This window comes from Acanthopagrus latus, chromosome 15, assembly GCF_904848185.1.
Source record: "Acanthopagrus latus isolate v.2019 chromosome 15, fAcaLat1.1, whole genome shotgun sequence".
Lineage (NCBI taxonomy): Eukaryota > Metazoa > Chordata > Actinopteri > Spariformes > Sparidae > Acanthopagrus > Acanthopagrus latus.
The window spans coordinates 5,764,375-5,791,542 of NC_051053.1; the positions used below are offsets into that span (position 1 = coordinate 5,764,375).

The following is a 27,168-nucleotide window of genomic DNA, read 5'->3' on the forward strand; positions in this document are numbered from 1 at the left end:
TGCCAGTTTGACAGGATATACTTTAATTAAGAAATTATAATAAAAAGAGTACAACAGAAAAACCTAAAGTACAGTACTATGCAATACATTTACAGTCATCAACCAATCCATGACCCGATTATTAAATAGAACCCACACAGTCAATCAGAAAATAGAGAAGAAAACAAACAAACAAAAAAAACGTAACCGCATCCCCAAAGTAAATGTTGATTAAAAACATTAACAAAAATATTTTGCGTGCAATTCTTTCTTCATCCGCTCCCCCTTTACTTGTATATACAGTAGCAATTATGTGCTTAACACTGAATATACTTGAAAATTATTAATTTACTATGATAGAATTAATGTTTTGAAATTAAAACAACCATAAATTCTTTGTATCTGTTCCATCTGAGATGACTCTCACACCTGTGACTATTTTATTGATAGTGTGGATAGTAAAATAAGGACAATATGTGTTAAGCATCGACATCCTAGAGGATATAAAAGAGCAGCATATATTTGTAGAATATCTGATAAATAAATGTTACCCATGCATAGACTACAGTATGGCATCTCATCATCCCTCTGCATTCAGGAACCTCACCACAGCATTGGGTATGGTAAATAGAGAAGACAACTCAGCCAAAAATAAGTATCAAACACAATATAAGACACGATAAGTAGGGAGGATTATCATGTCCTGCATTATCAAGAACAAAAAGTGTCCACAACCATGCATATGATGAATATTTGGCCATATTTGTAATAAGTGTGTAAAAACTAAAGAATTCCACACCACATTTAGACTAAAGAAAGGCCTAACAGCAACCCGGATTTACTATTGCTATAAGTCTCCACATTTCACCACATTTGGTGACATACTACAAGGCTTCTATAATACCACCAATGAGAAAGGCAAAACTGTGTTTTGGTAGTTTGTGTGTTGGGATCACAAACTTAAAGGGAGTGTGTGTGTGTGTGTGTGTGTGTGTGTGTGTGTGTGTGTTTGCGTGTGTGAGGGAGGAAAAAGTGATTGTAAGCACTAGTGCTGAGAGCACACTGAGGTTTCTGAACCTGGAGTGTCTTTGACACGTAGCGACTGAGGGTAGTTGATTTGCAGCTCTCCCACAGTTAATGAGAGTCCGATGTTACGGGGGACATCCCAGAATCCTTGGCAGACTTGAGGGCGTCGGCGGCCGCTTGGGAAGAGACTTTCTCATAGATGAAGCTGTAGAGACTTACGTCCGGTCGAGTCGTTCGGCAATTCTTACACACCATATTGGAGTACTGGTTCAATAGGCTGTACAGCCGCCCTGGGAGGGTAAATGAGGGTGGTGAGGAGAGGGAGAGGGAGAGGCAGGTGCAGGGATCAAGAGGAGGAAGAAATATGGATGGAGATGAAACGGGATTGGAGAGGAATAGATAAAAAAGACAAACAGGTTGAGAGTCAAAGAACAGGGAAAAGAGACAGAAACACTAGCTGAAAAAACTATGAGAAATGAAAGCGTGCCTCGCCTCATTTATAAATCACACGCACGTACACACGCACACAAGCCGGGAGCTTTTTCTCTGTAGCTCCACTTTAGGAAATGGATAGCTGGGGGGGGGAATTTCTCTGAAAGGCTTCAATAAATGTCAGCGCAGGAAAAATGAAAAGATGGGGGAGGGGAGAGGCTGGGGTCAGCTGCGGCAGTAATCCACTCTGCAGCTAAGGCTGAGCGGATGGGCTGAGGAGCGGAGATGGCCCATAAGGTGGAATAACTTAACATAGCGAGGGACTGCATTCTGTTATTTATGCTCACTGTCCCTGTAAATGACGGCAACAAGGACGACCTCCATGTGCGCTACGAGCCTCGCGAGCCTCACAATCCCGCCAGTGGCTGGCCATTACTGCTCCTGCTCATTATGTAATTTACTGTAAACGCTCAACGTAGACAAGATAAAACTGCGGGACTACAGTGTGACAGACAGCCTAACAAAAAGTACTTGGATTATTTTGAGTCTTACCGACGGTGACTTTTCTCCCGGTGAGGAAAGCGTGTATTTTATGAACATCTCTCATGAGCTGAGCGTCTCCAAATGTGAAGTACGCCATGTCTCTCCCAGCCTCTGCTGCAGCCATCAGCTGGATCAGCGCTGAAAAAGAGAGAAGAATGCTGAAAGGGAATTCAGGCAACAATGTTACACCATATTAGAATCATCAGTATACTTCATTGTCTGAAAGAAATCATAAATGTGTAATTGACCACTGAAAATAAGCCGTGGAAACTAAGTAATTGGTCAATAAGCCTGATAAGGTATGGCTTCGGGCAGAAAAGAACACAAGTGACAGGGGCAATTTGTATCGGAAGAGTAAATAATCCACCACGGGTAGCTTAGCCTCACCAACAGCACTCAATCTTTTGGCCCTTGCAAATAAGGTCTAAAGACTGTTAAATATTTAACAGCGTGGGTATTGATTCCAGATTAATAAACACAGAAAAGCCATCATTTGCAAAAGCTCTGTAATTGTTACAACAACATAACAGCTCAGTCTTATGTAACTACCGCATCTCAAGTCAGCTCCGGCGCTATAATGTAAAATACAGCTACTGCCTTCTAAAAATACCAGCTATGCTAATTCCAGGGCTAATGGGCGGGGGTCCCCGGAAGCTAATATCATCCTCGGGGGACTTTGTCAGGTCCAGTGGATCTATTCGTAGCACGCTGCAGAGGAAATTAACAGCTTCACTTCTAAATGAAACCGTGCAAAAACACCCATGTTACTCAAGTCTAATCTGATTTTATAATGCAGGACATCTATGTGGAGATGTGGGTTTTAGCACAGCCTCACAAATCCTTTCATTTTACAGTAATATGATAAGTATGAAGAAAATTAAAGTTATTGGTCATGTGTCAGACACTGACCAGAAACACAACAGATCTAAATTTGCAGCACGGTGTACTTGAGCGGACAGTAAAGGGCTCCTACTTATAAAGAGTGATGCAGTGTAAGCCCATAGAGACCTGCGTCAGCCTGGATTTATTATGTCCCTTCCCTGTAATCAATTGCCCTTTTAATGGAAAACATAAATGTGCGTCAGCTGATCAATAAAGGGAGGGAAGGAAAACGGTGAGCGACACCCTGGGAGAGCTGCTAATTGACCAGAGGGGTTTTTAGGAGAGACCGGATCAAAAGCAGCTTCAGTGGACAAGCAATGCAGAAGAATCCTGTCCGAGAGCGCAGAGTTAAAATGTAAAATGCACGTTTTTTTTTCATTCTTGTTGCCATACACAGTCTCGTCCTTCCCCTTAGTTAGATTCCTGTTCGTATTTCTCCCAGTGTTACCTTTGAGCCGCGTGTCCCCGCCAAAAGCTCCACAACCCCAGTTGCCTGTGGCTACTGCAGAGAGGTGCTTGCTGTTGGTGTTGCTTCGGAAGAATCCACAGTATGCCTGGGATACACGAAGGGAGGGATTTTAAGAAACGCAAAAAGTGAACACATTTGCTTAATGTTTTGCTTAATTCTTCAACAGAAAGACCTGTAGTAAATGACAGCTCCACTTTACACATTTTTATTGCACTGTTTATTCTTTAATATCATTACTGTTTATTACAATACCCTGTCCTCTGGCTGCTGTGATGAAGAAATTTCCCCATTTGCGGGACAAATAAAGGAAATTCTGATTCTGATTCTGAAAATGTGAGACAGTTAATTGACTCTCCTTCTCAGATTGTATAAACACGACACTGTGGGCGTCAGTATTTTACAATATGGGGATAAGACTCATTTATCAACTATCCTTCTCCAGGAAGTTGCAGTTGGTAGTACAGTGTGTATAGTCACCACCATGAGCTTTTAGGCACAAACATCATATTGCATAAAATGATCCCTCATCCCTTACTGATAGCAACAGATTTTTGAAAGTACTAAGATTGGAGACTGTGTTTCAGAGCTGTGTTTTGTGCCTTCACAACGATGTTTGCAGACTGGGACATCTCTCTCTCTCTCACCTTGTTGAGTTCTCTGACTATCTTCTCAGGGAGAAACTGCTCTAAGAAGTGTCTGAATTTAAGAGCGTCAATCGCCACAATCTCTGTACATCTTCTCTGCCAGTCATCCCTGGAAATGAAAGAGAAACAATTACAGAAGAATGTTCCCACATCTTTCCGACAACTGGATAAAATATTTCTGGTTTAAAAATATCAAAATTTGTTTTGTCCCCAAGTGGGGAAATGTTACCTGGGCGTCTCATCGTTGTGGCTCTCCTTCCACTTGTAACTCTCAGCATAGCCACTGTATTTACTGTACTGTTCGGTGCCTAAAGAACAAGAAATAAAGTCAAGAAAAAAGAATGGCATCACTCAGTATTCGGAGCACACAGGGCGCCTAAATCTGTTTCAGCGCCTTATTTCTTAAATCAAATTTAGTGCTTTCTGTGCTCCCCGTGTGAGTACACAGCATCAGCTTGTATTGGATTGTCATAAATAAAGGCCATTGATTTAATAAGTAATCCGCTTTGGGGTTTGAAATGAAAAGCTTTCAGCCGTAATGGGAAGAAATGGTCAGAACAGAAGAAACTAACCTTGGCCACATTAAAGAAATTAAAATGCTTGCATGAAACGGGAAACATCGCCATATCATTAAACAGATGACAAAGTAACACACCTCTACCAAGACATGAGCCTTTCCATTATGTGTGCCGTTATGCGCGCGGGGCTGAGAAAAATTTCATCATTCGTCATTACAAACACAGCTGCGCTCAACTCTGAAAATGATGCCCATTAAAGCCTCCATACATTATGCATTAGGTACCAGGAAGTTACTTCAATGAACATGTGATTAACACAGCCTTTGAGGTTCCCCTGTATTTACTTGCAGCATGAGAGGGTTGTGTAGATGAGCTCACAATGAGCACAGAATATCTAAAATATTGTAAAAAGTGTCTTTCTCTCTTGCAGTAATAAATCAACGGCTTTTACTCGTGATTCACTTGATTTCAAGTGTGCACCAACTACCAACACTGCAGCCGCAAAAACAAATTTATAGTCCAAGCGTGACTGATGGTTTTTTTTGTGCCCAAGTATGACTCATGCTAATGGCCTGAACTGCAGCCAGGACATAACCCGACAGTGACAGTACAACGGGGCAAATGAGAATTATGTTTCTATACTGCGTAGAAACCTTGGCAAAGGGAGCACCAAGAACAGTCCTTTGCAGCCACATTGCGCCATCGCAAGTCCAGTCGGTCAAATGAAGTACTTTGTATGGCGCTAGCGACTCCTAACGTCAAACAACAGGCTGCCCATATCACCGTCTCCATCAACAGAGCTGTCCTCCTCCACCTCCTCCTCCTTCACCTTGATCCTATTTATCCAGGAAACCGCCCATGACAGCCTCCTGGAATACAGGCTTCCATCACTAGATTACATCCTGGCCCTCTAACTTCCGATCCGAAAACGCCTATGGACAAAAACTGATGTGACGCCTAAGTTCCAAATGTACGAGAAGAGCCATGTTAGGAAATGTCTAAAGACAGAGAAATATAGAGAACAACGAAGAGACAGCAGACCGAGAATCTAGACTTAAAGAGAAAAAGCTCTGCTTGCGTGCGAGGAATATTCGGCAAGGTTTTAATGAGTCTATGGCGTAACTGGCCCATTCCATTAGTGGAGCAATGACCTTAGTTGGGCTATAAATTCCTTTCTGTCCAAATGTAATAAAGTTAAGTGGAGAGGAGGAGGAGGGACAGAGGGAGGGAGGCAGAGTGATGGGAGACAGGGCAGGGGGGCGGCGACGAACCACTGAAGGTGACTTGGAAGAGATGGGAGTTTCAAGGAAGACAACATGGCGCCGTACAAGACAGACGATGCTTGGTTTGCTCGGTAGGAAGGCACTGCACGAGACAGAATTCAATTTCAACAAGTGGTGGGAATCAGAGGGTTACGATGCGATGCGATTTTTCATACTTGTTACAGCTGTTGAAAACTGGGTTTTCAAATTTCTGAACATCGAGGTGTTTATTTTTCAATAGAGAATTCGGCTGCACCTAAGAAATGTCTTTTTCCCCACCACTCCCAATTTTATCACTGTTTGAACAGAACTGGTAGTGTTTGTTGGTTTGCTGGTATTACCAGAGTTGTCGGGGGGGCTTCCTTTCCTCTGCTCTGTTGTTATAATAACCAGCCTGTAAGCGGCAGTCCATGTACTGCATAACAAATAGAGGGTGTCGAGGGCGCCCGTTGGACCATGCAATCTCTCTTCACATTTTGTCGGTCCACGTGTCTCTTGTTGGGCACACGCTCAAAGAACTTCACCAACAGAATCAATCAACTGCAGACATTTGGAAACGCCATTTATATTTAAGTTTCTGTACGCACAGCTAAGTTATAATACATGCCCTCATGTCAAACGGATGGATTTATCAAACCGGATAATGATGCAGCCTCTCGTATCATCAAAGGCGAATCTGAAGGCTCATTTTAATGCCCCAATAAATACTGGCGCCAATCAGGACAAGTTGATGTTAAATATTTGTTTTGCCAAGCTTACAAGATAAAGTGGCAATAAAACAAATAAGATGTGGACATAAATCAGTCGACTAATTCATCAGTCAAGGCCATCTCAAAAGAAAATGAGGGGCAATGACATTAAACCATATGCAATATAATGACACTGTGTGCATGTATGTGAGTGACTTCGATCAGGCAGAGTTTGCTACATTAGTGTTTTTATTTCACATACGCTGGCAGTAATTACACATGGGCCAGCATTTCACATCCATCATTGATTTTAATCTGTGCTTGCCCTTACTTTGACCAGTGGTGGGCGAGGTACAGCTGCCCTGCACGGGGAAAAAGTAGGATGGCCAAAAGAGGAGGAGGGAGGCGAGCGAGAGGGCAAAACACTTTGACAGGTTGACCGAAGCAGAGTGAGTTGGAGGGTGAAAAATAGAGCAATTCTGCTGGAGAGAAATGAAGGATAACTGGGCTGTCCCGAGTGAATCAATGCAATGGATTTACCTTTGGACTGGAGGGAGGAACGGGGGGGGGAATGAATGGAGTCCAATAAACACGCAGGGCTCAATGAACGAGAAAAAATAACTCAGGAGACGAAAACATCACAGTATTAGTCTCTGCAATACTATAAAGGTAAAAGACACTGAGATGTGTGTGGTTTGTACAGGAGAAACAGGAAAGCCAACAATATAACAAAGAATAGTCTGAAACACCACATGGTTATTGCTGATTGCATTAGTATTTACCGGTACTTCCTGCTTCTAATAGGTACATGTAGAATGAGTAAAGGGCTTAAACCTTGTTCACATATTCCCCAACTCTCTGGTCTTATATGACCACATCACATTGGTTTTCTGTTACTATTGATTGACAGAATGCTAATTGGCAGACAACAACAGCAATGAAATACATCACTGCAGCAACTGCACACTGTCAGTTCTGCTCCACAATGGCTCCATTCCCTGCAAACTGTAGCCTAATAAGCACCATGTCACAGTGTCTTAACTGGGTGGAATCCTATAAATAACCTGTCCTAATATCTAGTGTCTGTATAAGGACATCAGTGTGTTTGTGTGTGTGTGTGTGTGTGTGTGTGTGTGTGTGTGTGTGTAAATGTTCATGGGTGAGAGACTGCACAAAGATGCCTTAAGAGTCATTACCACTAACATTGCCATTACTTTTTTTCTGTCTGATAAAGAGTTTTAAGGGAACTTCACAGCCAAGAACAGAAATTAATTGTCAAGAATTGTAATTAATCATCCATCCATCTATTATCTTGTGCTTATATGAGTTCCAAATGCAGTTGTATTGTTACAGGCAAGATAGTACAGACGTTTGTCAGCCCAAGCCAGATCCTCCAGCGCCTCCTGGGGCATCCTGTTGCACTCTCAGGTAAAGTAGGATATGTAATCCCTCCAGTGTGTTCTGGATCTGCCCCCGGGTCACTGTCCAGTGTCTAAGAGTGAGACTCTGCCGAGGAAAAACATTTCTGCCACTGGTACAGTAATTTCATTCTTGCTCGTGTTCACTGCCAATGGCTCATTAACATAAGGTGAGGGTTGAAACATGCAAAAACAGCCTTCAAATGCCGCATTAAACACTGCTAATGCTCTATCTCAATTTTAAACTCACTATTAAATGGGACCACAACACTGTCTACATCTCATCTGTTTCATATACACACAGCCCTAGTGTGTCCTACAGTCACACAAACTATATCGTTACTGAAAAGCAATGATATAGCTCGAGACTCTTAATTTGAGATTCCTCACATGAAATCAGAAATTAGTGACCAGAAACAACTTCAGAAGACCCCATTCACTGAGAGTGCTGCTTGATTCACAAGGGCGGGATCATTTAAGCTCTCAAGCGGAGGCTGAGGACTGTGGTAGCTGCATAATTGGAGCACACCCTTCCCCCTCACTTCCCCTGGCCGATCTCTGTGACAACCAAAACTCAACAAATTTAGACCAACCAAGGATCTGAAAAAAAGGTATTTTATTCGATATTACTTGACTGCACTGTTCAATCATTTTTAATTCTTGATGTACCTTGGTGTGTGTGTGTGTGTGTGTGTGTGTGTGTGTGTGTGTGTGTGCGCGTGCATGTGTATATATATAGTTACTGTAATACATGTCAAAATGACACCGAATGACATGACAAAAGTCTCAAGCCACAATTTTTCCATTGCGGATAATACATTTCTATTTGAATCCATTTTTCAACTAACAGGTGAAGCAAAGACGGGGAAACTGCAAGAAAGAAATTAACAGCTTTGGTCAAATGAAAGTGTGTGTGTGTGTGTGTCTGCGACTACGTACCTGTGATGATGAGGCACTCGTTGTACTCCAAAGCTTCAGTGAAGAGACGCGAGACAATGAGCTCAGGGTTGATCATGAACCTGATCTCCTCCTGGACCAGTCCGTGTCCCGTTACTCCCCCACCTACGAACCTGTTTGCAAAGTCCACCTAATGGAATGAAAATAAAATAAACAGAGAAGTAAACCAAAATGGCACAAGGAGTTTAGCTACTCTCAACAGCTTTCATCATCACTCTCGAACATCCCTGAATTGTTAAAATGGCTACAAAGGGATTAGCTAGACCATACATTCACCATAAAAAACAATGGATGGATTCAGCGATGTTACCATATCGCCCTTCGCCCTGTCCATTCTGTGCAGTTGAGAAGAACTGTGAGATTTAGCTACTGTCACTCCCATGATTTGAACAAATTAATCTATTAGTGTCTCCTTATTATCTGTCACCCACTGTGGTCATTTAACACAGATGAATGTCTGAGGAGCACTGCACTGCTTCCTGCTTGTAAATAATCAAATCAGGAAACTGTAGCAAAACAATGCATTAGAAAGCCAAAGATATAGTGCAAATAGCAGTAAAATCTACAATCTACGGTGAGCAGAGCAGTGACACAAAACCTGCCTGAAAGTGTGAAGGTCTTCATTTTTAAATAAGGGATGTCATTCTCAAGTCTAACAATGGAGAGGACCAACCAGAGGCGGGAACTGATCGCTGATGATCAGTCGCCCGCCTGGCTGTAAACTTGTTCTTTGCTGTAATTTCTCAGTGTCACTTCAGAGTATGCTATATCAATATATACACTGATATACTGGTATTGACGAGGTCGCCATAGAATTATAGCTGCTTTCTATGACTTGTAGGACATTTTTGATACTGGAGCTTCACGCCACACAGGCCCACTTCTTGTTTTTGTCGCATATAAAAGAGGACAGCCCATTCAATAACAATGCTGTTATTGAAACAGCCTGTCAGGGATGAAGGTTCTGCTCACTGGCCCACAGCTACGTCAATCTGTGTGACAGTGAGTGTGTTTGTATGTGCATGTGTGCATGTTGTCTAAACAGTCGCTCAACTCCTCTGCCTCCCCTCCACTGGTTCACCCCTTAACCTCACCCCCCGCCTCCACCCTCCAATCTCACCTCCTGACAGAATGACAGCCCACTGTGCCCTGTCGAAGCTCAACCAGTGCCCAGCCCACTGAGGTAGCCATCAATCCTCTTGCAGGACTCCTGGCCCACTGGGCTTGATGGCTCACCCTCGTCATCCTTTCATCCATGCGCCTCTTTCTCCCTCATCCCCCACCCCAGGGTCCTCTCCTCCACCCTTTGCTTCTCTGAACTACTCAAGTGTATACGTCAGCTGTCAAGCCAGGGTAAAAAAAAAATGCAACAGCCATCCTGGAACACCGGGCGGGTTAAGGAGATGGGGTGAATCAGTGCAGACACAGAGTCAATAACCTTCACAGATATGCTGAAAAACATACACCAGATTTAGATTTTCTGCAGGTGCTCGACAAATACTCAAGACAACCAGCAGAGTCTCTGACTTTTGAAAGATAAAAGGAAGTCATGTTTTTTGGATCGACTGCAGCAACCAGGACAAAACACGTATGCTACATCAAATCTGACAACAAATCTATGTGCGTGATGCCAGGAGTCATTGTTCAATGATTGACGGGCGCTGGCATTAGATGCAAAACTGTAAAGGAATTCCTACCTGCAGCATCCCGTATCCATTGTCCTCAATGGTCCCCTCACATGTGATATGTAGGCGTCTCAGCTGAGTCTGGGAGCTACACAAAAAAATTAGACAAGCTTTATTAGCGTAAGGGGTAATTACTGAAATATACTAATTTCTCTTTTAAAGGGTTTAAGCTGCAACTTTTGTGTAAACTAATGAAAATCTATGCCCTTGAAAGAAATACCTCTTGTTTGAATGTGGGAAGGAAATAATTTACTGTGTAAACTGATCCAAATGTTTAAATGAAATGAATTAATTAACACAAATCAGAAACCTCTCTAGTCATTATTTTAGAGCAATAGTTGAATAGACAGTAATACCTTTCCCAGTTCGGAGGACTGTTCAATACTTGTCTTGTGAATGTAACAAGACCCTTGGGACCTTTTAAAAAAAAAAAAAAAGAATCAAAACATTTTTTCAATAACTGAAAAACATGAGAAGCATTACAGAGAAACAGCTGTAGCAACATCATTCGGGATATTTATGCTTACTGGTCTTTGAAACTCTCCTGAAGTAGCACAGCAGAGTTTTCAACTTCTCAATTTTTCTCGATGAAGAGCCTTCAAATAACCTGAAACGGAAAACACATGAGGATTTGAGTTATATTGTGTTTATTTTATTGTGATTTTTTATCAGATGAGAGACACGCGATGTTTCACTCTCAGTCATTATCTATAGCTCGCTGCACAACCATGCGACGACATGTCATGAGTGAGGTCAAGCTTTTAAACTGGCATGATGTCGCTCCCATCCACCTCCATCCTTCATACAATGGCACCGCCCGAGGCCGTGTTTCAGTTCCTCAGAGTTGCCATAAAAACTAGGGTGGATGGAGTGAGGAGGGAGAGAGAGAGAGAGAGAGAGAGAGAGAGAGAGAGAGAGAGAGAGAGAGAGAGAGAGAAAGAGAGAGAGAGCTTAAATCACCCCATACTGGTACTCTTCTTTCATTAAAAGCGACCTAAGCTGATGACTAATCAGACTTTCCCTCCTGCTGCTTTCTGCCCAGACCAGAAAAGAAATAAAAACAGAGGGCGCAAATCAAATTAAAAGGCCTTCACTGAGGAACAGAATATATAAGGTAGTTCCTGCATGTAGTGAGCATTTTCCCCCACTGTTCTCATTCCTTACACAGTCCCTTACTCATGCTCATGTGAACCCCCCCACCCAATCCCCTTAGTCAGTGTCAATTTGGCACAATGTACCCTGGAGGATATCCTGAATTTGAGACTGTAGAAGTGGATGAGGGGTGAGATTTCCAGTATAGCCATGCTATATCTTGCTGAAGACAGAGGGCCTACTAATTATGAAGAATTTAGCCACTTAATATATTGCACTGATATATATCATTTGGTTCTTTTACATTGTCACCTTACTTACTACGCTGTATAAATTGCCGCAGTAGAAGGATTCTGACAATTTTGCCATTCCAATTACACTGCTTCCCGGGAAACGAGGTTGGCCATCTCGTGGTCACCGAGTTTATAAACAAAAACAGCGGCTTTATTTCTCAATAACGAGCTTTCATTGTTAACTAAACTGTTAAACGGGTTTCCTATGTCATTTCCTCTCAAACGGAGGAAAACAAAAGCTGAAGAGACAAGTCTGCCTTCTCTCCGCCCCCTCGAATCTATCCATCACTTAACGGAGGACAAACCTTGACAGTTCTGCCAAAACAGCAATCAGCAGATTGCTAGCTGCTCTGCTTGTCCAAGACAGAGCGCTACTGTAGACGATAAGCAAAGTGACGGACACTCCCTCAATTACAGGGGGAAAGGGAGGGCCAGTAACGATCCAGGGCCCATTTTAGACTGCGCTGGTTGTCTTGTCTCATCTTCTCAGAGACACCAAGGGTTTTTTTTTTTTTTTTTTTTCTCCCCCTCTTGCTCTTTCCTGGATTTGGCTGCCGGCAGAAATGCTGATAGTGAAGGCAGGCCTGAGTGCCTGCGACCAAGTGCAGGCATGAGTCTCAAAACAGTCAGCCACTGCAACTGGAATCAATGCTTACATTATTAGGGAGGCCTCTTTACTTTGCCTGCCACTATCATTTGATGTGGACGCAGATATCATGCAACTGGAATGATGACTGATTGTGAGACTGTGGTTTGGATACAATGGCCATCCCCTGAGATTCATCAAATAATACTGCTCGACCCCCCAGGGAGAGCAGATGGCTAATTAGACTCTGAATAGCAGCTAGGGCCCATGCAGATTGCAGGGAATATCAAAATTATATGGTACTGAACCGACCCTTTATGCTCCACAAAGAGTGTGAGCGATATCACAATAAGGTATTACCAAAAACTAACATCTCGAGAATGTCAGGCACAACACCAGAGGTTCATACACCCATCCTTAATGAGGAGAACTACTCGGAAATTGAGTTGAGGTCATATCTGGACTATGTCCGGTGTGCACTCAGGTGCCTGCAATCTATAAATACAGCAATAGAGCTGGTTACAAAATCTCATGACCCTGTAACCCAGCCCACCTCACACATGCATCTCAACTTTCTAACGGCAGTCATCTGTCACGGAAAACATACGAACATGTCAGTGTCCAAAACAATTTCACCAGGTTCAGTTAGACATCTGCTTAAAGTCATGATATCAAATGTCTTGAGCAAAGATTACAAAAAAGGACACAAACAGTGGGCAAGTTTTTTCTCCAAAGGAGAATAAGCTGGACCTTATTAAAAAAGACAGGTTCCAGACAACCTGCCTATGCACCAAACAACCTAATATGCCAAAATGTCTACAGGAATCTAAAGTTTAAACATCTTTCAATCATTTTAGGGTGGAAAAATCATCTTTTTTTCTCACTCAAGTATTAAAGGTAAATACAAAGGAAAGTAGAATAAATGTGGTCCTGTGCAGAAATAGGTTTTATGTAGGAATATGGTTGTTGGTGTGAGTTAGGTTTATCTATCTTTACCAACAGGTAATGTAAGTATAATGGGGGAAAAACAGGTATCAGATTTATTGTTAGGTTTAAAGATTTGTCACATCAGAATTGCAGACCTTAACACAGAAGAGCTTTGCTCATTTTGACAAAAAGAAAATAAAAGACAAAAAAGTGAACCTATTCAATACTATTTACTATACTTCTACAGCATAACACTGAGAAAATTGGATTTAACATTTTCTAAGAACCTATAAAGATCCTCTTTTCTTGTCTGCATGTTACGATAGTACAGCAGAGGGTCCGACAGCCAGCGTGTATAGACTGATTGCATTCATGCATCCCTTCCCCCCGTTCCAAATATGGTGACACCTCCAGATCGTGAGGATGAGACAAATGGACAGATGTGCACTTTAAAACAGTCCATCAAGACAATTTGTTTCAATTAGCCACCCCAAGGCTTTCTTAACAGGCCACTGGTTCTGAGTAGGTAGAAACAGACAACACCAATTTAACACTCCTACTCTGGACCTCCCTCCCACACACACACACATCACAGAAACAGGGAGCTCGAGCAGTTTCTCTGCCCACAGTCCTGCCCTCAGGTCTGTAAGGTGACACAACTTAAATATTACTCTGCCTTAACTTACTGGCACCTGATTAGTGATAGCTGAGTAAAAACATAGAAGTTATGTATTAGGAGTTTCCAAGGCTGTAGTGCCCCCTCATGGAAATCACGACACTACTGAAAACACTCTGAGATAACATGACTCTGTTATTATTATAATGCCAATAAAACATTGGGATGTTCCAAAGACATTTCGGAACAAAAACAAAGTATAATGTCGCCGATAAGTCCAATCGTGCTCCCGTCTAACAGCACAGTACACTTCTTCAGACCAATTGAGGCTGACTTAGGATCAATATCAGAGTCTAAGATATACTCAGTGCACTGCTTTAAGTAATGGTATCAAAAGAGAGTCTTCAGGAAGGCTCGAGGGGCATTTTTTGCAAATAAAACATCAACAACTTCAGCCCACTCAATTACCCCAGTGAGCTATTTATTGTTCGTTGATCATTGTCTCATTGTTTTTGTGTCTCTCTGGTTTTCCTGCATGGGAGCGCGAGCGTTTACCTGTAGAAGTTGATCTCAGGATAATTGCAGTACTCCGACTTGCGGGAGTTGCGTCGGGGGAATGTGCAGAAGAAGGCGTTGGCCAGAAGACAGGCTATTTGCTCCTGAGACATAGTCAGGGAGTGGTTCATCCTTGACTTCAGTAGGGGAATTGGCTACACGAAGGAGGGAAAAAAGTTAGTGAAATCGGAATCAAAAAAGAGAACAGAGAAAAGGCAGAGATAAGAGAGAGACACACATGGTTACATGGGTGCAGTGCTGTAGGTCTGATGGTGAGTGGGGGTAGATAATTAGCTTAGCAATCTAGCAAGCAGAAGAGATGAGGAGGCTTCCATTAGGTAAATGGGTGGTAGTAATTAAGGTCCTGGTTTTCTTGCTCTCCCCCAGGTTCGTTCAGTCAGACACACAGGGCCCATCTATCTTCACTGATTAGGGCTGAAGAGCCTCCCAAGGCTGCCCTGTTAGCAGATCAATAACGACTCTAATAACACACGCGCATAAACATCAGCCTTGACACTTAATACTGCAAAAACAAAGCGGAGAGTCAGAACGTTTCATTATCCGACTGCTACGAATTGTGAGGTGAAATCTGGAGCAGAAATTCCCTGCTTTACTTAAACCTGAGCATTCGTGACACGCTGCTCCTGGTTTCTGTTTCCAGTAACAAACTGGAGGGATTTTCCTATCCTGCCCAGAGTGGGAACTGAATTAGCTTTATTAAATTACGGTGAAATTGACAACCGAATTACAAAAATACCAAACTTAGAATTCTTACATTGCTTTAATTGATGACAGCGGCTGAACATGAAGACAGATGGGGATGACATTTAAAAAGATCTGTGACAGGGATCAGCCCCATTTACCGCGAATTAAAGCGAGGGCCTCTGAGATAACGGGGGCGATATATCAAACTCTGTTTCTCCAAACGTATTGCTCAGAGGAGGACTGGCTGGAGTGGAAATCCAGGGGAAAAGACCCAAGTATAAATTTCATAAGCATAACATATGAGATGGATGACTGGACATGAGACAGACCTCTCCCTCTCTCAGCCCGCTTTTCTAATGAACCACTTCTTGATATGGACCAAAAAGCGGCATTCATGATGTAGCAGTTGTAACTCATGAGCTGATCTTGTATAACATCCACCATCTAACCCTTTGCCTCTCCCTCCTGCTGACTGCACACACTTACATCCTTCCTCCTATATACCATAACACACCATCCAATATCACTGTATTAAAAGGTATAGGTGGTGAATGTCCTGTTATTAACTCATTAAGCCACAGCAGCTGGCTACAGATGCAGACGTCGTCGCTTTTTGTAATGTAATGCATTTTTGTAATAAGACTTGACAACGCTCGCTCCAAAACACACAAATAATTTTGGCGCTTTAAATTATTATCAATGTTAATAAAACTGCACCATATTCTCTTGCAGCTTATGTTCCACTTAACTTAACTCCACGATACCTTAGCATTTTGTTTTATTTACCTCAGTATTTTATTTTATAAATACATAAGTATCTTAATGTATATAGTAGGGCTGTCAACATTCTCCAAATCCTCGATTTGATAACATTTTCGAGGTCACGGTTTGATTCGATTCTCGATTTTTACATTTGTTTTTTTTAAAGCACAGGTTGCTATGCCATTTTTAGACTAGACTTTTATGCAATATAATGTCTGACCTTTGTTCACAATGTACCACACTACATTGATAAACTGTCATTAAAACATTTATTAACAACATAACGTAACAATAACTTATATCTTCAGTCAATTGGAAACTTAGACAAAATAACCTGCTCACGAGTTTGAAGGACTGGATTCTTAATTTCCCAGTCATCATTAATGTAATGTGCTGTGACAGTCATGGAGCTCTGTGTTGCTCTGGAAGTCCAGCAATCTGTAGCTAAGGCCACTAAATGTGCACTGCTCAGAACTTTAATAACTTCTCCTTTACATTATTGTACATGGAGGCTATCACCGATGCTGTGAGATGCGTTCTACTTGGGATTTCGTAGTGTGGTTTCGTAGAGAGTTTTCCACCACCAAAGAAGGTTGTATGTCTGCGGCCATGAATACTCCTAAAGCGCATTGTAATTTTATTTGCAGGAGTTGAGTTGAGTTACGTGTAAGATTAATTCCAGATGAAGACGGAAGAGCAGTTTGTGTGACGGGTGTTGGTTTAACAGATAAATCCATGTTTTTGTGGTGCCTGCGGAGATGCCCTGCCATGTGAGTCGTGCTGCTAGTATGGTACACACACATAGCAGAGCTTGCAAACTGTGTTTTTTTTTTTTTTTTTACTCACTGGAAATCCAAAATACTTCCACACTGGCGAGTTTAGTGAAGTTCAAGTTCTGTCGATGGGTCTCCAGCAGTTGCCATGCTATCATTTGACTAGTGGTAGCTAAGTCAGAGGAGGTTGACTTGCAGCACTTCATCACGTGTGTGTTTTTTTTCCCGCTTGGCAAGCGGACCGGATGTGACATAGGGAGGGGGGGTGGCAGCATCAACGATTCCATTTTTTAATTCAAAGCTCGAGATTGTGACTTAATTTCAGTTGATTTCAATTTCAATTTGAAATATATCTATGATTGGTCAGTTGCAATGATGGTCTTGGATATTCTAAACCAGAAAACCCAGTGTACTGCAACAGCTCACCTTTCAAACTCACCACACAACTCCTAAACACACACTGCGTACATATTCACAGTAGCAGTAAAGCGCACTTACCAACGTGCAGAGGCGAGGAGCACTGAGTGCAAGGCTAACCATGGCTGGTAGTACGACCTCAAACAGGGTTTTTGCCTCGCAGAGCTCGAGATACTGGAGAGAGGAGAGAGTGGAAAAGAAGAGACACTGAAGCAGAAGTATTGTTAAATGGGATCTCTCTGTGGAGCTGACTGCCTAGTTAGGCAGGCAGTTACTCAGAGCCAGCAGTCAGAGTGACTGATAAGATCTGAAGTGACATACTGGGTTCTAACACCACCGAATTTTCTCTTCAAAATATTAAGTAAGTTAAATCAAACACTGAAGTCCTAACTCAACAAAAGACGCACAATATTTGTTTGCTTTTGACATTTTAAATCTCACTGTTATATTGGCAAGTCCTTCTTTCTCTTGTGAACATACAGATATACAAAGTGAGACAAACAAACGGACCTTTTTCTCCAACACCTAAAAACATATTAGCAACGAAGAAGCATCACCACATTAGCTCTATTTCTACAATCATGAAATGAATCATATGAAACCAATGAAACCTGAGAGCTCAATGTGCATTTCCCTTTTTTTAATAACTGCAGCAATTACTTTCAGGGTTTAGTGTTTGCTTGTTAAGACCCAGGCAGAATCACACCAAAACATACGAGGAGCAGCCAACAACTTGATGAACAGTTCAAATGATACAATAACATTCTGACAGTATGGCTGAGGTCATAACCCAATGCCAGTAACCAATATCTCCAGTACCAGTCTCAGTTCTCTCATATCTTAAAAGGAAACTCAGTGTCAGTGAAGGAAATGTTTAGGTTCGGGTTTATTGTTGTTTTACGGTGAACTCTCACTCCTCAGATATCCATAATCCCAAGACTTCAGCAGTGAAAGAAGAAACAGAAATGCTGCGGAGCTACTCACTACACAGTTTCGGAAGAAACTACCATCAATCTGTGCGCAAGCCTGCCACGGCCGAGGCATCCATACTTCAGCCTGCAGCTTACCTCAGCATCCATCTGCAATTCCCTCTAAAATAAACACCCAGTTATTCCATCATAGGCCTAGATTTACAACGCAATCACTTATGAGCGTATTGGCTTCGAACGTCAGTGTCATCAATCACTTGCCTTATTCTATCAAGGTGAGCAAGGGAGCTCACGCTGATTAAATGGACCTTCCGGAGCAAATGCAAATGACCAATTGTGGGGAGAGTGGCAGGGTGGCTTGATTTTCAACGGGAAGTCTTTGGTTGGCGATTTGGCCGGGGGGGGCATTTATAAGGCCGCAGAACAGGTCTGACTAAATGCTGTCAGAAGTAATGAGCTGGCAGGCATCATAAAGCGCTCCTGCGGGACTAATAGATGGTAGTTGGTGATGCGGCAGGACGAGGGTGGGAAGATGATATCCGGCCCCACCGCAGCTACAGCAGCCAGCCACAAGGCTGCACACACACACACACACACACAAACTATACCTCTCACATCAATACATCCGACGACCTGAGCTCCAGCAGGACAGTCCAGGTTTACTGCAGCATAGGCTAATGATGGATCACACTCTGATCTACCATCCATTCTGGTCTTTACAAGTTATCTTCATTTCCCTGGCAGCTCAAGTCTTTATTTCACATTTTTATTTACAGGTCCTCTTAGGAAGTTTTTCGATGCATTTGGTGTCAAACTCTGACATTTCAGTCATTTTTATAATAACTGTGAGAGAGAGACAGAAACAAAACAAATTACAAAGAACACGCATGAGAGGGAGAATGTGTCTTGTTGCCACTAAGGGGATGTATTAAGCACTGCTTAATACTCAATTTCAGATTGGAGGTACTTATACTTTTCTTGAGTATGTCATGCAACTTTATATTTCTACTCCACTACATTTCAGAAGCAAAGTATTGTACTTTTTAATTCAATTACACTACTTTATAACGGGATTACGTGATTATTCAAATTCTATTGTCATTCACCATTTCAGCTTCCCATTATAAAATGATTATTATGCAACAATAGTTCAGATCATTGAGGTCAAGTGAGCGGTCATTTGTGAACATCTGGTAAAGCCAGCTGCCACCTGCGCACCTATCAGTGCTGTGATGAAGCAGCCAAAAAGGAAAGTGTTGTACTTTAGTAATCCTTGCTCTCATTTTAAATGCCAAATAAAAGCAACATTATAATACACATTGAATATTAAAACTTTTTTTGTTCTATTATATAGTATCATTATGCTTATTATAAGACTTTTTCCCATTGTTTTCACTTGAATTGTATTTAGAATTTAAGAAAATCGACTGTTTTTGAAGTTTCTTTTTAAAAGTTCAATACATGTATGATGTTTCCTGAGCCGATGTTGTCAATGTCAGTACTGACCAAAATAATGGTGATTATGATTTTTGCCATAATTGAGCATCCAGGCTTGGATGGATGACATTCTTTGATTCCCAATCGACGAAAACCATGTATTTCTGAGGGGAAGAAGAGTTCCTTTGTGGGTTGAGAAAATTCACCTACTCCTTAAACTAAAACAAAGCCTTCAAAAACCCTCTTGGATTAGCGGGAAGATACATCGTCACAATGCTGAAAACGAGCTGTTCTTCTGAGCCCATGGAAATGTTTGAGAGACGTGGTTATCACACGACACTGCAAACTTGTGATGGACTGATAGTATACGATGCGTTACTGTAGATTCAATTACCCAACAGTGTATAAAGAAGTTAAAATGAGCTCAAACTTAATTAAAACAGTGAAATGCAGCATATACATTAATGCAGCAATAACATTAATGTAACAACATAATATGTAATAGCAAACATTGACAGGGTACACTTTACTGCATGATGAATACCTGAATACATTTAGCTGATAATACCTAAATATATTTTCTCAAGCAAGTGTTTGACTGCAAGATTTGTAGTGGAGTATTTTCTTTGCATTTGTGTATTCGTACTTTTCCACTTTATTCCTCCTACCATTGGTTGTTTCCATGCTGCTGAGTGTTCATGTACTATTGGAACATCAGCTGTACTCACTCCTGGACTGGTTTCCTGCTCAGCCCTTAGACATTCATCCGAAAAGTGACACAGTGACAGTTTCATTTGGCAGGGGAGAAACTCTAAGACAATTTACAGACAAGCCCTAATTTGGATAACTGTTTCCCCCTCCCCCCAAGGCTATCACACGTTAAGCCGAGTGTCAATCACTTACCCCAGTGCTGCACGAATGTTGCTACAGATTTAATTAGGTGGTATTGGCCGAGGAGTACAACAGTCAGGATTCAAAATACAGCATAAACGGGAGCAAAATTAAAAAAAATATATATATATGAGCAGAGAAGCAGTAAAAATAATTCTGCTGATTTCTGATCAATTGGTTTGTCAAAGAAGAATGGCTAAACAATTCTGTGTGATTCTTCATCGCATTAGTCCATGTGTGAAAGATAAATTTCTGGAGATGGTGCATGTCTGCTGTGGAATGGCGGCTGTTAATCATTCCTGCTCCATGTGTTGCCACATGACGCTCTGAATGCTTCATCCTGCATCCATCAACAGATAGAAATGTAACTGACAGCAAGCAGACACAACCGGCGTCGTATGTATCGCTTTCACTCACTATTGCATTTACTGTAATTTTGAGTTCCGTTCACTTTTAATGTCCAAACCTTGAATTGTCCTTCTCCTGCCAGCAGCCCTCTCCTTTGCAGAATGCTTTACCAATGGAGGATTTTTAAAACGGGCTGAAACACTGCGTTGAGGACAATGAATGGAGCTGCTGACGCAAGAGACTCCTGGAAGGGCGAGTTTCTGGCTGGCTTTACTCAGCATCCTTACAGATTTAATGGGACCTTTTAATTAAATTGGATTAAGCTATAAAAAGGCTTGGGCGGCTATTGATCTACCGAGCTCTCTGCTTTACTTTAAGAAATTATTTTAGAGAGAGATGGGGGGAAAAAAACACTTTGGAGTGCTGAATTTAGCTGAGTAATCAGTGATGACGAACATCGGGTTCTAATATCAATCTGACTGGACTATACAGGTATCAAATGTTCCCACTTAATTGTAAAAGGTCCATTAGAATACTGATCTTGTTCCCTAATGGCTCCAACTAAGACATGAACTCCCGCATAGAGACTCTGTAGATAGACTACATTCTTTACTAAGTAACAGGAACCAAATTAGGCTTTTAGATGAAATGGTTTGCTATCAAACTTCTTCTATGTTTTTGGCCACTTTTGGCTGTAACATGCCCTATAAGTAGCCTCACTTAGAAGTCAATAGACTGCCAGTAGACAAGCACTGCAATTAATACGGCATCTAAAACATTTAAGGAAGGGATTCTGCAAAAAATACTTATTTATTTAATTTATAGGACAGTTTTTAATAAGTAATCTCATAACAGTGAAAGACAGGTAAATATTGATTCATTCCACATGGGAAGAAGTTTCTCCAACAACAGGTATGTAATTACAGTCCGTAACTGTCTGAACAGAGGATGAGTTAAAAGCGAAGGAGGAGGGAGACGGAAAAAAAGGAAAAAAGACATTCCCCCGGTTCACCTGCAGCAGCTGCTGCCGCCATGCTCTGTGCTCATCTGTCCTAACTGTATGATGCCTATTTGCTCCCGTGAGACTCCCAGGTACGGGGAGGGGGCGAGTCACTCTGATGGGCTCGCAGCCAAACAGAGAAAAGCAGGCGATAACAACTCTGGTTTAGTATCAGCTTCATTCTTCATTAAGGTAAATTTTAAAGACATAATAAATCATGCTGAGTTAAACAAACACTGGCAGCATCCATGAGGCAAAGTTTACAGGTGCTGATACACACGACTGGCTGCGTTTCACTAATGAGGTACTTATATTTCCATTCTCTATAATTATAAATAGGAAAGCCTGTTATACTGCCAATTAAGAAAAACCAGAAAAAAAATTAAAGGATGTTTCATTTAAGTGTTTAAGCGTTTCTATAAATGAGGTGATATTTGTTTATGTGCTATGGTTGGTACACTTGAAGCAAACTGCTCTAAACTTCCTGCATTATTTCAATATCAGCCCATGCTAAACAGGTAACACTTGTGTTTTGGAAAGCTTACCTCTGTGCAAAGAAGGTTCAGGGCAGTGAAGTCCCATTTCTTTGCATGGGCTGTGTTGTATCTCAATACTGCATCCTGAAAAGGAGAATTTGGAGACATTTCTTCATAGAGGACTATTTCAAACATATACAAATGTATGCATAGAAATATTGAGGAAGACAGATTTCAAGTCTACTTTTCATTACATGATGTCACAAGCAATATTTGTTGCAAATTCTGCCACCATGTGGCTGTTTCTGGAATGTGTTTTGTGTGTCGACAGTGCAATTTGAGGAACGTAGGAGCAGAACCTCTCCAGTATCAAAGGCATGCTGGTGAAATGAGCCAACATCCAGATTCTATTACAGTATCCGCATTTGAAAGGTAAATTTGAGAAGACATCTGTACTCGCTCTTTTTACCTTCAATCAATACCAGGGTGCCCTGCCACCAAAAAATACTTTGTTCTCCAAAATGTTTACAGGGTGGATGTCTCCGAAACAAGAGTCTCCCACTTTCATGTAGATACCAGTGTTGTCAAAAGTGCTGAAATATTGATATATACCAATTCTCAATGTCTGAAACCATTTGGATATTAATTTTCCACAGTATTAATACTTGTACAAGCTGCCCTTTTAATTCGACAGCAAGTCGACACACGCAATGCTGCAGTGCCCACATCCTCCCACTCTTCTGACTATAGTCAAGTAAATCAACTTACATGCAGTTGTGCTTAACACACAGTACACAAGCCTTGTTCTATTTTGCTTTTGACAAAAAAAAATCAAATATTTTATGCAAACAGTGTCTTCAAGAAATTGTACTAATATCGCAACAACACTAGAGAATACAAAGCATTTTGCCAAAATTATGACGTATGACTGCTCAGACATACATCTGCAAATGTCAATTTCTTCGTGGTCACTTATCAATAAAGTTAATGGTGAGTTCAGGTAAGTGATCATGGAGAATGGGAGGTGCCAGAACAGAGGTTTGAACTGAGGCCGAGCAACAGTCTTTTTTTTCCCCGTCCTAAAGAGATGATAGATTAAATGCACAATATTCTGGCTTTCTTTCCAAACATCAAAAGGAGGGAAAAGACAATTAGCCCCCTTTCGAAAGGATCTGATGAAACTCTTAAAATTACAGATGCAAGTCATTTCACATGTACAAAGCTGTTTAAAGATTTATCTGTCTTCACAATGACTCAGTATGTTCAGCCTGGTATCATTTCACTGACCCTAACATCCAGAGAACTCTTGAACCCTCCCTGCAAGGCAGTGTGGATCAGCTCCCACCGACTTTGGACGCCACCGCCATCCTACAGGACACACAAAAAGACAGATTGCTTTTACTGCATAGTTTTCACAGCAACTAAAAAACAAGCGAAAGCAAAGCTGTGATGCACTTCTCTACCTCGGTCTCCATAGGAAACAGATTCTTCTCAGAGCAGGGCATCTTCACGGACACATCATCCCACGCATCTTTAAACTTGGTGGGGTATGGGACAGGAACTTCTCCCTCTCTGAGGAGATCTGTCTGTAGCAGGGAAATCAAGCGACAGGGAAAATGCAATGTCTTTACAGGTTACTGTTGTGTGCACAGGGGCAAGGACTTAGATAGCTCCTTTCTCTTGCATCAAAAAGATGCAAGAATTTGTTATTAAAGACATCTGAAACTGAGGACATGATATGGTAGATGTTGTGAATTTAAGAAATCAGCCACTTGGAGATAATGGGCATACAAGGTTTGACACTTGTTTTTATTAAAAGTCACTGGTTGACTAAACATAAACTAAAGCTGTCCTGATTTTAATGCAGAGATGTGATTTTCTTATAACAGTAATTAAAAACCTTGTATTCTTGTGATTTATGGGGTGATGGGCAGAATGCAGCACTGACAGTGTTCCTGGGGGACTAAAATTGGAGGATGCAGTCTGATAGGAGCTTTACTGACAAGCGGCCCTGAGGGGATCATGGAGGATGGCTCCACTCTGCCCAGAACTGTCTCCCTTTTCCTCATTCCCACTGTCCATATCTGAACAGCCTTATTTACAAGTTCTCTCCCACTTTTTCTCTCTTGAAAGTCCAAGTGTAGACCCAAAAAACAAGGCCGGGCTATGTCCACATGCACATTAATTCTATGGCGGCAGTATTCTTCACAACAAAGTACACACATAGAACAAGCAGCTGTTGACTCACCCTGACTGTGACAGTGTGGTTAGGCACTACTTTCAGGTGAGACAAAGGGGGGGCACATTGGGGCATTCTGTTCAGCTCATCGATGGGCGTCCCCAGCCACCGTCTGTCCATGTTATGCAATGCGAATGACTCGCTGCACAGAACAAAATCAGAACAGGTATGTATACCACAATAACATCTGAGGGACTCTATAAGAGTAGAGAAGCAAGGACACAAAACAGGAAAGGTCATAAAACACTAGAGCTGGTATGGAGAGGTGAATGTTCACAAATACCTTTCAGGACGTGCATCTGACTGGCTTCCGATTAAGTCCTGGCTCATATCAGATGAGCCGCTGCACTCTGCTATCTCAGCATCCTCGGTTCCCGTGGTTACCAGATGAACTCTGTCTTTGGTAAAACATCCAGAATCAGAGTCTTTGACAAACTGCTGAGATTCCATTACCTGAGCCTTTGCAAAGCCAGAGTCCTCTGCGCAACCGCTACCATCATGATCCTCGCCTGCAGAGTTGTTGACGAGCACGGTTTTAGAGACGGGGCTGTCCGGACTCAGCATCTCTACATCACTGGCCGCACTCACAGCCTTCCCGGGACTATTGTTGACAGGGAGGATGAATTTTGGATTTGGAGAGTGTGCAGCAACACAGGTTGTTTTAACAGGGTGGGGGCCAGGTGAACTGGACCGCTTAGATTTCTGCCCATTGGAACAGTGTGTTTGAGCCGTATTGCTCTGGCTGCCCGCGGGAGCGGATTCATCCAGCCCACCCGCAAACCCACAGTCCATCGACTTCTGAGATGCTGCTTCGTCTTGCGCGTTATCCATAAGCGCACAGTCTTTTGTAGTGTCATGCTTCTCGGCTCCACAGAGGACCTCTTCTTTCCCATCGGTGAAGTTTGCTTCTGGGACATCATTCTCGACATCCTGCGGCTTGACCTCGGAAGTCATACTGAAGCCGGACAGAGAAGGAGCAAAGTGAGGAAAGAGCTTGTTAGCTGGCGGACTTTATAAAGTGCATGAGCAAACTGTTGCAACCTCCCCATTTACAGGGTGCACTTTGCACCTTTGTATCTTTGTTAACAGTGTAACTATGTATAGATTATGTGATTAAGAAACAGCAAGCAAACAATGCAAGGCATATGCATGTGTCCAGCTTTGAACAAAAAGCTTGAGTAAACGAAATTTGACTGCTTTACCTTCCTTGAGAATCCATCACCTCGTCCATCTTTCACAGGTCAGACCAGTTGAAACAAAGAGATCTGCTTGAGAAAAAAACAAACAAAAAAAACATTTGCAAGTCAACAACTCTTAGATAGATACATACTGCCTGTTGTCACATGTCACTGGACTTCTCATACAGCCAGATAGAGAGTACCGTTTACGTCTGTTTGTGGACGGAAGCTATTCTCAAACCTGTGCTGGGGACAGCCCGTAAAGAATAAATAAAAAAAAATAAAAAATAAATAAAAAACTTACTGGGGTGTTTTTGGACTTTGGTCCACTTTCTTAGGACACGATGCAGGGCAGCTCGCCGGTATGAGTTCTGGTCTTAGCTTTCGATTCAGCCTCCTGCCTACGCCTATCAGTTACGGTTTCCGATAATCGGTACAAACAAGCATACCCTCGGCTGTCAGCACATCTTGAGGAAAAGCTGCTCTCGGCTGGCTCCACAAAGCTATAATGAGCTAGCTAACAACCCCAAACCACCATTATACTTTTGACACGATAAAATACGTAACGTTAACGTTAAGCTACTCGCCCATTAGCAGGACAATCGTTTATTTCCGAGGGATGGAGTTAGTAGCTTACTGTCTTGATGTGGACACAGAGTGCAGGATGAAAAAAACAAGTCATCTTTAGCTAACTTAGCTTGGACTGGCTACATCTAATCGTTAGCTTTCATTCGCTAGCTCTCGTTTTTCTAGATAGCAGCAACGTAATTCAACCAAATCGGGCTAGCAGTGCCGTCTCAATTAAAACGAAGACATATTACTTACAAGCATTTCCCTCTTCGTGTAAGACTTCTGAGTTGGATGCATTACATAATTATTTATTTATTTCATATAAAACCATGTCTCCCCTGATCACATATCACCCCAAACGTTATTGGTTTACTTTCATTTCATTGTTGAAAGCAGCTGCTGCACCTTGACGGCAGGAAGAAACGGACGAATCAAAACAAGTTTCCTAGAAAAAGAGGCGGGATCATGAGAGGGTATCCTAGCAATCGGTCGAAAAGGAGTTTAGTGTCGTGCAACCGTTAAAGAGGCATAACCAAGGGGTGCATGACTGGACTAAACAGTGGAGAAAACAATCAAAGAGCGATATACAAAAGATGACAATATATTCAGCAATATTTATTATTTAATATATTCATAAGTATATCAGTAGTTCCAGAACTTTAAAAGGACACTTTATTTCTGTTGGTCTTAGTTTAAATCCTGTTGTTTTACATGTTTATATATGATTACTATTGAGGTTTGTCTTTCTTGCTGTCATATAACTGAGTTGTAATATGTGGCGCCTGTTTGAGTTTTCATATTGACAATTCAAAAAACAAAAATGAGAAAAAAAACTACCCATGTAGATTTTGCACTTCACATCAGGCCTAT

At 41.8% G+C, this 27,168-nt stretch overlaps 1 protein-coding gene across 2 annotated transcripts; it reads right to left on the bottom strand.

Annotated features, from left to right (window-relative positions):
- parga (poly (ADP-ribose) glycohydrolase a) lies at positions 1-26,716 on the bottom strand. 2 transcript variants are annotated; one of them, XM_037123924.1, is made up of 18 exons: positions 26,554-26,716; positions 25,753-25,815; positions 24,834-25,505; positions 24,560-24,692; positions 23,775-23,897; positions 23,599-23,679; positions 22,381-22,455; positions 17,312-17,404; positions 14,574-14,728; positions 11,032-11,111; positions 10,861-10,921; positions 10,517-10,592; positions 8,802-8,949; positions 4,205-4,283; positions 3,976-4,084; positions 3,311-3,416; positions 1,990-2,118; positions 1-1,295 (listed from the first exon to the last, which is right to left on the bottom strand). In XM_037123924.1, exons 2-18 carry the CDS (start codon positions 25,779-25,781, stop codon positions 1,114-1,116), a joined length of 2,331 nt encoding a protein of 776 aa, XP_036979819.1. In that variant the 5' UTR covers positions 25,782-25,815; positions 26,554-26,716; the 3' UTR covers positions 1-1,113. The 2 variants fall into 2 exon arrangements, with proteins under 2 accessions (XP_036979819.1, XP_036979820.1); XM_037123925.1 differs by having other exon boundaries at positions 25,753-25,818.
- Positions 26,717-27,168: the final 452 nt, after the last annotated feature.